This window comes from Parasteatoda tepidariorum, chromosome 10, assembly GCF_043381705.1.
Source record: "Parasteatoda tepidariorum isolate YZ-2023 chromosome 10, CAS_Ptep_4.0, whole genome shotgun sequence".
NCBI classification, from domain to species: domain Eukaryota; kingdom Metazoa; phylum Arthropoda; class Arachnida; order Araneae; family Theridiidae; genus Parasteatoda; species Parasteatoda tepidariorum.
This window is the reverse complement of record NC_092213.1, coordinates 13,835,175-13,847,376: the sequence shown is the minus strand read 5'-3', so window position 1 is coordinate 13,847,376 and position 12,202 is coordinate 13,835,175. Positions and strand designations below refer to the sequence as shown.

The following is a 12,202-nucleotide window of genomic DNA, read 5'->3' as shown; positions in this document are numbered from 1 at the left end:
GAACAAACAATAAAATAAAATTAATAAAAGCTGATATATAATCACATTATATTCGGTATTTTTAAACGAATAATTTTGTTTTTAATAAAAGAAATAAATTACATAATTACTAAGCGCAAATGATGAATTAATGATATTAAATAATTATGGTGAGCTTGAAGTGAAAATTTATTTTAGCTATTTAGAGATTTATTGTTAAAGAGATGACATGGTTGCTAGATTTAGAAAGAACTCTCTTCATTGGCAGTTCTGATTTGGCCTCTTTTTACTTGTTTATTACTATTTGTTCTTGGTGCAAGCCGTGCACCATCATACGTTAGCATATTGTTCGAGCAGGTAGATTTAGTTTATTTTACAAATTATCATTCAAGTCTACATTTCGAAGTTGGTATATTGTTAACAGGGTAAGAAGTGTTTTATAACGATTATCTTTTCAAATGAAAGGAAGGAATGAAGGTCTTGAAATGAAAGGTTTTCAAATAATGATTCTTATAACGATTATTTTTTTACGCACAAATAATAAATCACGTAACGAATACAAGGAGTACTATTCAAGAGTGTCTCAAAGCACGGTGATCACGTTGTGAGCCAAACTGCTTCAAAACACATCAAAAACATTAATTAGAAAGTATCGGCAGAGCTTGTAGCACTCTTTAGTGAGAAAATACCATCCACGTGATTGTACGAAACTCTTAGGAAGCATTTATGGTAGAGCCCCTGAATTAGACTATCCTAGTATAGTAGCCTTAGTTTATGCGATTATCCTAGACGAGCATGCAAATGTTTAGAAATGACATTCAAAACGTGCCACTCGTGCATGCGTGAATCGCATTGACGTACGATCGCATATGCGAATCGTATACAGTAGGAATGCTACGTCGGGGTGAACGCGATTGAGCTGATATGAAAATTTGATTAGAGAGAAACTCTCTCCCGCAAAAAGCTCTAGAATCACGTTCTTCTATTTTTTCGATGGTGATTGGAGGTGCGACAATTGTGAGAATGCTTATTTATCTGTGGCTTCCAAAGAATCGCACACACGTCTTGGATCTTTGAATGCAGTGAAGGTCCAAATTCTTCTTCTCACGTGCAGTGAAAACGGCCTTCTTTTCGATGGGCCACCGCTGAAATAAAACTTCCAGGGGGTCTCATCCAAATCGATTAATCGCTATCTTTGTTTTAGTTATTACATGTGGTCTCTGTTGTTAAAGTAATGTAGCCGGTGTTTACATAGTTAAGAAAATTAGTTATTATATATTATTATAAATATGCAGGCTTCTGACGTTTTAGGAATGGATCCAGGTTAACTTTATTTTACATTATTTGTATTTTATATTGTAATATATGTATCTGATAACTTGCCTATACGACAATCAACTTATTCCCACGTTGATGTCCTTAAAGGTTTTAATATCTTAAAATATATCAATAAAAATTTACAATCAATGTAATTGCCTTTTCTACTTTTAATTTGCATGTAAAATTGCATTCATTCTTAGATCGTGTTTACTCTTTCCTTCATGAATTTTCGAATGTTTATTATGCATAGCTCCATTTTTTTCACATTTTATTTTAGATTTAATAAACATGCTATAACTATTAAATATGTAAAATATTTATTTTTACATGTTATATAACTTATGTCTCTAAAATAAAGAAAATGCTTTTATGAAATAAGCAAATCCAATCGTGCATTTGATTTTTTTCTGAAACGGAACTTAAAGTTTTATGAGATGTTTGAGACAATAAGATGAGCTGAACAGCTTTTAAAAGCGTTAGACTAGATGGTTGCAAAAATTATTCATTTTCAACAGTTAGTTGGTACAATTAAAATAAACTCCATTTACAAAGAATTACTTCAAAACTAATTTGAAATTTAGATGTGCTGTTCAATATGCGTGACAAAAAAAAAAAGAATGAAAATTTTTCACTCCAAATATGAATGCTTGTTCTAATGAGATTTTCCCTCAGCATATCAGGTCAGGGAAAGCCTGAAATTGTCAGAAAATTTTATTTTAACTCTGAAAATCAGGGAACCTTGAAATTTTTTTTAAAAAAATCTAGTAAATTCCTGTATAATACCTGGAAAATAACCAGTCTTAGATTTGTATGTAATAGTAATAAGTTATTGATATTGAGTTAATTAATTCTATTGTAATTATTTTTTAAATTTCTCTTTATAGTGAAACTTTTCCATTTTCATTCTAATGCTCACAAAACTAATATTTGACCTTAATAATTTTAAAAAAGTTTTCTGATGGAAAATTGCATGGTATAAATAAAATATGGTATGGATTATAGATAAAATGTCCTTAGTAACAATTTTACCTTGTCCCCAGTTGGTCTCAATATGGGTCTTATAAGAACATGCATCAAAGAACCAATATCAGGATCCCTAGATTTTTTAATATTGGTCCTAGAATAGCCTACATTGGCCAATATAGAACCTATATTTGCTAAATAATGGTTATAAAATATCAGAGAATCTGACAATTCTATAAAAAACTGATATTGGTTGTAAAGTGGCTGTAAAATATCGGATGAATCGAAAAATTCTATATAAGGCCAATGTTGGAAAAATAACGGCTCTTTGAATAATTATAGAGACAAGATTCGTGAATATTAGCCCAATGAGGGTCCAAGTTTTTTTGCTTTTTGGGATTGTGTGAATCACTATGAAATTGAATTTTGATTAAACCTATTAATTCTATTTAATAAGTATTCATAAATTTGCAGTATTAAATTTAAAATATCTTAATTTTAGCAAAAGAAATATTTATATATTTTTGCTAAATTTTAAGATGAAAATACATCTTAATTAAAACAAATTTTAGTGATTCTAAATTTATAAGTCAAAATGTCTATACATTTAATTTAGAATTTTAAATTGTTGACTTTTGAATTCTTTCTTTAGATACTAGCAAAACTCCTGAAAAGAAGAAGAAAAAGAAGTCAAAGACTCTTGGAGTATTATTATTTTTTATCCCTCTTATTTTGTATTAAGTTTGTAAATAACTTGATTCGTTCTATAGTCATTTCTTTTCATTGTTGTATTATACTATAAAATGTATTTAATGTGTTGCTTAATTTTAAAACTTCAAGTCTTTTTTAATTCTAAAATGTATTTTTTTTATCAGGTTAATCTTTCTTTATATTCAGTAGTTATGTGTGTACATATATATATGAAATATTCAATTTTATGTAGATTTGAGAGTAGTTAAAAATGTTCCGGGTGCAGTTGTTAGGAGTATTTCGGAATGGGCCTAGTTCTAAAAACATTTTTAACTTGATTTTTCTATAAAAAAAATTTGTGCTATTCAGGTTGTGAAAAATTTGGATGGTTTAAAAGTTATTATATGTTTTATAATTTGTGAAATTCTTTTTNGCAAAACTCCTGAAAAGAAGAAGAAAAAGAAGTCCAAGACTCTTGGAGTATTATTATTTTTTATCCCTCTTATTTTGTATTAAGTTTGTAAATTACTTGATTCATTCTATAGTCATTTCTTTTCACTGTTGTATTATACTATAAAATGTATTTAATGTGTTGCTTAATTTTAAAACTTCAAGTCTTTTTTAACTCTAAAATGTATTTTTTTATCAGGTTAATCTTTTTTTATATTCAGTAGTTATGTGTGTACATATATATATATTAAATATTCAATTTTATGTAGATTTGAGAGTAGTTAAAAATGTAAAAATGGGCCTAGTTCTAAAAACATTTTTAACTTGATTTTTCTGTAAAAAAAATTTATGCTATTCAGGTTGTGAAAAATTTGGATGGTTTAATAGTTATTATATGTTTGTTTTATAATTTGTGAAATTCTTTTTGACATAATTACTTATTTTATCTAAAAGACTTTTAGTGTTGCTGTTAAACCTTCATATGTATATAGCTGAATTGGTAATCCTACATTTTCAAATTAATTTCTCATTGTCTCTAATTTTGATCCTTTGGATTATAATAGGATCAAAATCGTATTGATTTTATTCCTATTGATTTCATATGATATATATTCCGGTTTGCTCAAAAGCAATTAATGTTAATAATAATAAAAGAAGTAGAGACATCAGTTTAATCTTCAATTATCTAAAAGACTTTTAGAGTTGCTGTTAAACCTTCATATATAGCTGAATTGGTAATCCTACATTTTCAAATTAATTTCTCATTGTCACTTATTTTGATCCTATTACATGATTATAATAGGATCAAAATCCTATTGATTTCTTATAATATATATTCCGGTTTGCTCAAAAGCAATTAATGTTAATAATAATAAAAGATGAGACATGCTTACTCACCTTAGCGAAGAAAGTTAGATATCCTTTAATCAATTATGCTAGTTATTTCAGAATCCAGAGCACTAAATATGAGGGATGAAAAATAACTATTTATTAATGTAGCTATTGCAAAAGATCTCTGTTGTTTTTTAATCGGCTTCATTTGTTGTTAAAGTGTTGTGCTGAATAAAATCAATAAAGTCAGAAAAATGATTTGATTTTAATAAAGCGATTTCTTTTTGATTTTAATAAAATGTTATTTTGAGAAGATAAAGAGTTGTTAATTTAAAAAATATATTTCCATCTTGTATTAATATGCTTTAAACCTTTAAATGCTTTCTCTAAAAAAATTTTTTTTACACAATTTAAAATGGCCTTATGTGCAGTTTGAAACTGTTTTTTATTGATATTTAAAAAATGAAATTATAATTTTAAATCTGTTTTAGGAAATACAATGCGAAGAAAATTTTATGCTTTCTCCCTCTGAAAAGCCAGCCACATTAAACAGTTGTGATTGGCCATTACTGTTAAAGGTAATATTTAACTGCTTGCTTATTGTTTTTCATAGATTATTATTTGTTTCCAATTATCATTTTTCTTATTTGTCTTATTTATATTACCCTGTAATCCTCTAAATGCTATGAATCGTAAATATATTAATTTTTTCCCTGTTGCAAATTTCTATTTCTTTTAATAACCTCGCAAGAGATCTAGTAATGATAATTAAAATATTATCATTTAAAACTAAATTAATTACTGTCTCATATATATTATATTAATTCCCGATAAGTCTGTTAATTCTTAATAAGTCTGTTAAACTTTTTAAAACGCTTTTTCTATTTGGAGTAATATAGAATAATTATTTCTTTTCTTTTTTAATATTTTCTGGTCAAAGATAATCTTCAGTTTATTATATGTCTAAATGAAAAATTAACTCTCCCTCTTTACAATTAATGATGGTGTTGTGCTTGTATAAAAATAATTGTGATTTGATTTTTAGTGATTAAATTATGATTAAAAATTAGTTTATAATTATTAAATATTTTTAACAATAAGAAAACTTGATTTTTAACAATCCTGGATTTTTTATAATAGTTATACTATTGAGTAGATGGTAGTGCAGTTTCCTCTACAAATTTTAATGGTTTTTATATGGTGTATATTTATTCAGATATGTCTATTTTAATTATTTATCCTGGCTGAAATATATTAATTTTTTTTTCTCTGTTTCTTATAATTTTTATTTCAGAATGTTGACAGATTAAATGTCAGGACTAATCACTACACACCTATTCCAAGTGGATGTTCACCTCTTCAGAGAGAAATCCGTGACTATATTACGTCAGGTTTTATTAATTTGGACAAACCTTCCAATCCATCATCACATGAAGTTGTGGCATGGTTAAAGCGAATATTAGAAGTTCCAAAAACTGGTCACAGTGGTACCCTTGACCCAAAAGTTACTGGGTGCCTGGTTGTTTGTATTGGTAGGGCCACTCGTCTTGTTAAGTCACAGCAAGGTGCGGGAAAGGAGTATGTTGCCATTTTCAAGTTGCATAATTCTGTTGAAGATCCTGTTAAAGTTAGCAAGGTATTGTGATTTATCCAATCCCATTATTGTTCAATGGATATACTTATTTGCATATTCATTAAATTTTTTGTCTTTCCTGAATTATTTATGAAAATACTATTTGTTCTAATCTTTGAAAATTAAATACATAGTTTATTTGTTTCATGAAAAAAGTTTTGAATTCGTTTAGGGTCTTGAATTGTTGACTGGAGCTTTGTTTCAAAGACCACCTCTCATTTCTGCTGTTAAAAGACAATTGCGTATAAGGACAATTTATGAAGTTAAGCTGTATGAGTTTGATATGGAAAAAAATTTAGGTTTGTTAGTTTCTTTTTAAAAATTATTTTTTTAATTTAAATTATAAATATTTTTTATAGTATATTTAATATACTATAATAAATATTTATTATAGTTTCGATGAAGGTTGAAGAGCTTTGTTACAGAAATTTTTTTATATAATTGTTTAGTCGTATAAGTTTAGATTTGTTAATTCGATTATTATTGTAAAAAATTCAATAGTACCTATAGATTGATTTTGGTTACAATCCATTAAAATTGTAAAGGTTTTGTTAAAAATATATATATATTTATTGGATTGTAAAATAGTGAAATTTTTTTGTATAATTGTTAAATTTTAGGTTCTTAAAATTTACGCAATTTTTTAGAAAAAATCAACTGTAAATTTCGGTTTGTTATTTCAATTATCATTCATTTAATAGTAAGGGTAATAATTGTGAAGAATTGTACCTTAGAGAATTATATGACTGTTATAATAATAAAAATTCTATCTTCAATTTTCAAATCCTAGATTCATATGTTTCAAGAAACCTTTTATTGTAACTCAACGAAGCTATATGTTAAGGTTTAGTACAAAAGAAAAGCTTGAATCGAGCAATTGTTAAAAATGTATGCATAATTGTTGAATCCTAGCTTTATTCTTAAGGTCCCTGCAACTTTTCAATGAAGATTAAAAAAATTTGTGTGATTAAGTCAGGAATATCTGTTTAGATAAATAAAAAAATAACACAACTTAGACTATATAATTTGTTGAAGCTGAGATGTATTTATTGTTAATCGTTATGTTTCCTACTTGATGTTATTTTATATAAATTAGCACCTAATAAATATTGTGTGTAATTTAATGTACAGGTATATTTTGGGTGAGCTGTGAAGCAGGTACCTATGTGAGGACCATGTGTGTTCATTTGGGCTTGGCCTTAGGTGTTGGTGGTCAGATGCAAGAACTAAGAAGAGTTCGTTCTGGTATTCAAAGTGAAAAGGTAATGATTAAGTTATGCATTGAAACCATATATTAAAGACACTGATATTGAATTGTTCTATAAATCTTTTTAAACTTTTTGAGTCCGTTAAATGCATACCTGCCAAGTCTCCTGTTTACCCATATATTCTCAAATTTGAAAAAGAAAGAAAAAAAATTTTAATAAAATATCCACTGATGGCAAAAATACTTCTCTTAATCCTCAACAGATAGTGCTATAGCCAGCACTGCAGTATGTTGAATGTTTATAGTTTAAGTAATTATAAATAATGGTTTTAAAAATATTTCGTATATTAAGTAGTCGTATTCCACTCTAAAAAATGTCGATCGTAAAATCTCCGATATTTCCAATGTTGGCAGGTACGTAAATGTCTAGAATGAATACGTATAACATCATATCTGATGTTACTGATATCTGATACGTATAACATCGTAATATTTTAATTAAAATAATGCAGCTTATATAATCATGTCAAATCATTACCCAGTGATTACTTTCTATATTTTATAAAACTCTAGTATTTTTGTCGCTGAACAGATTAAATGTAACATTTCTTGCATCCACAATGAGTTTAAACAAACTAGAATATAAGTTGGAGAGAAATGGGAGGCTGAAAATGAGTTCCCACAGTCCTTAAGTCACTCTTATAAGTGAGCTCTTATCCTCCCACTGGCCACTAAAAAAAAAAAAGAAGAAGAAGAAAATTCTAAAAATTGTAATGAATTAAATAAATGTGTGTGATAAAGTAGTAACATTTTTTTAAAAATTTTCACTTGTATTAAAAAGTAAATAGTTCCATGATAAATACAATTCTATTAGTACTTGCAATACAATGAAATTGTTTTTTTTTAAGTAAGTAATCCACTCTGTCACTGAGGGTATAAGTGTATTTGATGATAAATAATTATGCTTCTTTAACTATCCTTAATTGTTTAAAAAGGTGTGTAATTTTTGCTTTGATAAAAGATTGAGAACACTGTTAATACAAACAGATATATTTGTTAATTTTTGCTTCAATAATGCTTAGTAATAGTTAATGTGGTTAAGAGCTTTGTTTTATCCATAAAGATTTGCCCGAGATTCACTGTTTATATAATTGAATCATTTATTTATACACTATTTATATAATTATTAACTATTTGTGTAATTGATATAATGGAATTCCAAACAAGTTAGATATTTAGAATTTGTTTTCTCAGGAACTATTCGACTGATTGTGGTCAAATTTTGTGTAATTGCTGTGTAAAATTATATTTTTTGAAATGACCCAAAAATTTTATACCTTACAATTCAAACATTTTTTCAACCATTATAAATGATCATCATAATAAATATTTACCGCAATTTTTTTTTTCTTCCTTAGAATTATGTTTGAATAAACGAATTTTGTAACTGAGTACGAAAAATTTTCAGCTCACTTCCAAATTTCTTCAATCTCTTCATAACGAAATACTGATGAAGTAAAATTGACATTAAAAAGTCCAATTTTTGGGGCACTCTCCTGTTCAGACGATTGGAACTATATTTCCTAGATAGCAGCTGCCCCTTATATAATCCAAATTCATCGAGAGAGAAAGAACTATGTTCATTCAGAGAAAGTACATTTTTGTGTCTGATTTCGTAATTTAAAATGTCTGCGCTTACTAGTTTCCATATTAAAAATTACCCTCTTGAGCCTTTTGAGTTTTAGTCCTAGAACATGAGGATCCAAACATTAGATCATAAGTTATTCATGAATGCACTGTACATAATTTAAATACACAATGTACATAAATTAAAAATAGGTGTTTTGCATCTTTTCCAGCAAAGTCTATACACAATGCATGATGTTTTAGATGCCATGTATGTGTACAATAACCACAAAGATGAATCTTATCTACGAAGAGTTATTCAACCACTTGAGGGATTGCTTGTGACCCATAAAAGAGTTATTGTGAAAGATTCTGCCGTGAGTAACTAAATCTTTAATCTAATAGTTTTCATAAATGTTTTATTATCTCATTAAAATTTTACTAATATGAGCTAGGTATAATTATTTTAATAATGATATTATTTTATAATTATTAAATTATATTAGTGTATTTGAAGAGATATTAGTAAAAAGTGAAAGAAAGTTTTTTTTTTTTTTTTTTTACCTGANTTTTTTTTTTTTTTTTTTTTTTTTTTTTTTTAACTGAGCTTTTGAACATTGCTGCATTGATTTTATCATTTTTATTTTAGGTAAATGCTATCTGTTACGGTGCAAAAGTGATGTTGCCTGGTGTTCTTAGGTATGAAGACAACATTGAATTGAACCAAGAAATAGTAATTATGACAGTTAAAGGTGAAGCTATCGCTTTGGGTAAGACTAATATGGCTCTTTTCCCTGCTGTATTGGCTTCATATAGTACACAAAACTGCTGTCTGGTTTGAAGGGATTCTTTTCTCTTCAGCCTTAAGTTGTTTAAATATTTTGGGGTTAGAGCTGTATTTTATTTGTGCTTTTTTTTAAAAAAAAAATTATTATTTATGTATTATTTTTGTTTTTATTATTACAGTGCATTTTTGCACTTTCAATTTTACGTTCATTTTTAGTTATGTGTTTATTTATATAATCTATCTAGTAAGTTATATGACACAGTACCCATAGGTTCAAGAAATCATTTCCTTTACATTTGTTGAACAAATCAGCATAGCTTAAGAGAAATTCAGAGAAATCTCTTATAATGAGTCTTGATTTAACAAGAATTTGGATTTAATGAACACATCTTAAATTTTTGGTTGGTTCAATGTTAAGTCTTGTAGCATAGTTTACTTTTAACGAGCTAACCCCAATTTGACCAAGCAATATTTTTGTGATTCGTAAAATTTCCACCATTCCAATTTAGCTAAAAACCCTTTAAAGACAGCTGAAAATTAGTGTGTTATAAATTCAGCAGAAACATTAATGTTTTTAAAAGCACCTGAACTTCTTTCTTTCAAATGTTGAGTCTCTTATCTGAAGTTATGGTTAATTACCCAAAAAAAGAAACAATAAGGTAGTTCAAATCAAATGAAATAACTTTTTTTATGTTCTACAGAAAAGGAGAAAAGAACGGTATTTTGTTTATATCTTAGAAAATATGTATAAATTTCTACAATATTTTCTGGGTGCCATTTTTTACTAGTCACTTCACTCTCATTATTAGCAATTTCGGCTATATTGATAAGTGATAAACAATCCATTAATCTTTGATGTTAATCTGCTATGGTTACGTCCTATTTCCCAAAACATTCTAAAGTGTCTCATAGGTAAATTGTTATTTAGATTAGCAGTGATTACTTCATAGTTGTAGAGCTAATTTTTTTATTCAGTTTTTTTCTTTCGTAATTAATTCATAATTCTAAGCAATAATCTGAGCTATCTAATTATAAATGAGCTGCACACATTTTAAATTCTGTTAAAAATAGGTTTTTAATTTTACTTTATTTTTTAGGTATTGCATTAATGACCACATCCACTATTGCAAGTTGCAATCATGGAGTCATTGCAAAACTCAAAAGAGTTGTAATGGAACGAGACACATATCCACGAAAATGGGGGTTAGGACCCACAGTATGTATACCTTTTTTTTTCTTCTAGAACTTAATTTTTTCTATTATCGTCTATTGCATATTTTATACCATAAGCTCCCAATTATCCATGGTTGGATAATCTGCTTTTCTTTTATTTATTTATTTATTTTGACGCAACATATAATTTAGAGTTGAATATAAATTCATATTGGTGGAGCTGTTTTGAGAGCAACATACTAGCAAACATTCAAGTTTGTAGCCTAGCTGTTCACAATTAATCAAATAATGGGTTTAGATTTAAACATTGCAACTTCAAGTGCAATACCCATGTAAATAGGAGCATTTAAAGGATGATAATGGTGAGGCATTCATAAACGGAAGAGAAAACATGAGCCATGATTTGCAGCTGTTGAACTACTAATGCAGGATCAAGTTCAATGAATAGATTTCACACCCATCAAAGCATATCAATCCCAGGGTCCAGGAAGAACAGAAAAAACCTGGAATGGTCAGGGAATTTTATTTTGACTCTTTAAAAACAGGGAAAGTTGCAATTTTTTACAAAAGAACCTTGTGCTTTGAAAATAACTAGTCTTAGAATTGTCAATAACAGTAATCAGTTGTAGAGATTCAAGTTATTCCTCTTTTTCGTGTATCTTTTCCATGTTTCTCTTCTCATTCCATTATATGTTGTGTAGATAAAATATGGTATGGATTTCTATTGAAATTTACCTAATATACCTGGAAAAGTCCAAGAATTTATTTTCTGAAATTGAGTGGGAACCATGAAGCATTCATGCGAATTTAAAATACAGGGTCACAATTCGTATTCGCCCATTTTTTAAATCTGATATTGCAATTTTTTATTCACGAGATTTTGAAAATCCAACACCTTAAATTAGTTACTATAATGGTTGGTATTCTCCATTGGTATGTAATTTAATTATAAATCCTATTCAAAATATTATGTTAAATACAAAACATGCATGTATATTAAGATACAAGTATATTAAGTAAACCTCTGTGTATAACAAAGTCTATTCTATTATTTGTATAGCTTAATACTGTGTTGTTTCTTAGGCCACCTTAAAGAAAAAAATGGTAAAGGATGGCTTGTTAGACAAGTATGGTAAGCCAAATGAAAATACTCCTGCTGATTGGAGTTCAGTATATAGTGATGTGTAAGTATCCTTGTTGTTTTATTTATTTTGCTTTGAACTGAAATGATTGCAGTATTTTATAATTTTATATTGTGCTTCAAGCATTTCTTGTTTTTCAATGCTTTCTTTTTTTTACAGTAAAGTCAAAAGTGAAGTTGCTACGCCTGTTGCAAAAATTCGAGAAGTCAAAGTTGAAACGTCCACTCCTATGAAGGTAATTGATCTTTTATTAAAAGAGGATGTAGACACTGTTTTTTCTGTCAGTTATTTTACTTTGGTTCTCAGTTTTCATTATTCTTCGTGATATGTGTTAATATTTGATTTAACTGTGTATATTACTTTAAGAGAAGACAACTTTTTAAAATTTAGTGGTTTTTAAA

The 12,202-nt window shown here is 27.6% G+C and overlaps 1 protein-coding gene across 1 annotated transcript; it reads left to right on the top strand.

Annotated features, from left to right (window-relative positions):
* Window positions 1–1,040: 1,040 nt before the first annotated feature.
* On the top strand, window positions 1,041–12,036 carry LOC107437367 (dyskerin pseudouridine synthase 1 Nop60B; the record flags this gene model as incomplete). Its single annotated transcript, XM_043048329.2, is given in 11 exon segments — window positions 1,041–1,302; window positions 2,915–2,967; window positions 4,725–4,811; window positions 5,528–5,869; window positions 6,039–6,165; window positions 6,998–7,128; window positions 8,933–9,076; window positions 9,349–9,469; window positions 10,584–10,702; window positions 11,743–11,843; window positions 11,961–12,036. Coding segments are annotated over 11 exon segments (1,335 nt in total), but the record flags the coding sequence as incomplete, so codon positions are not given.
* Between the last annotated feature and the right edge of the window lie 166 nt (window positions 12,037–12,202).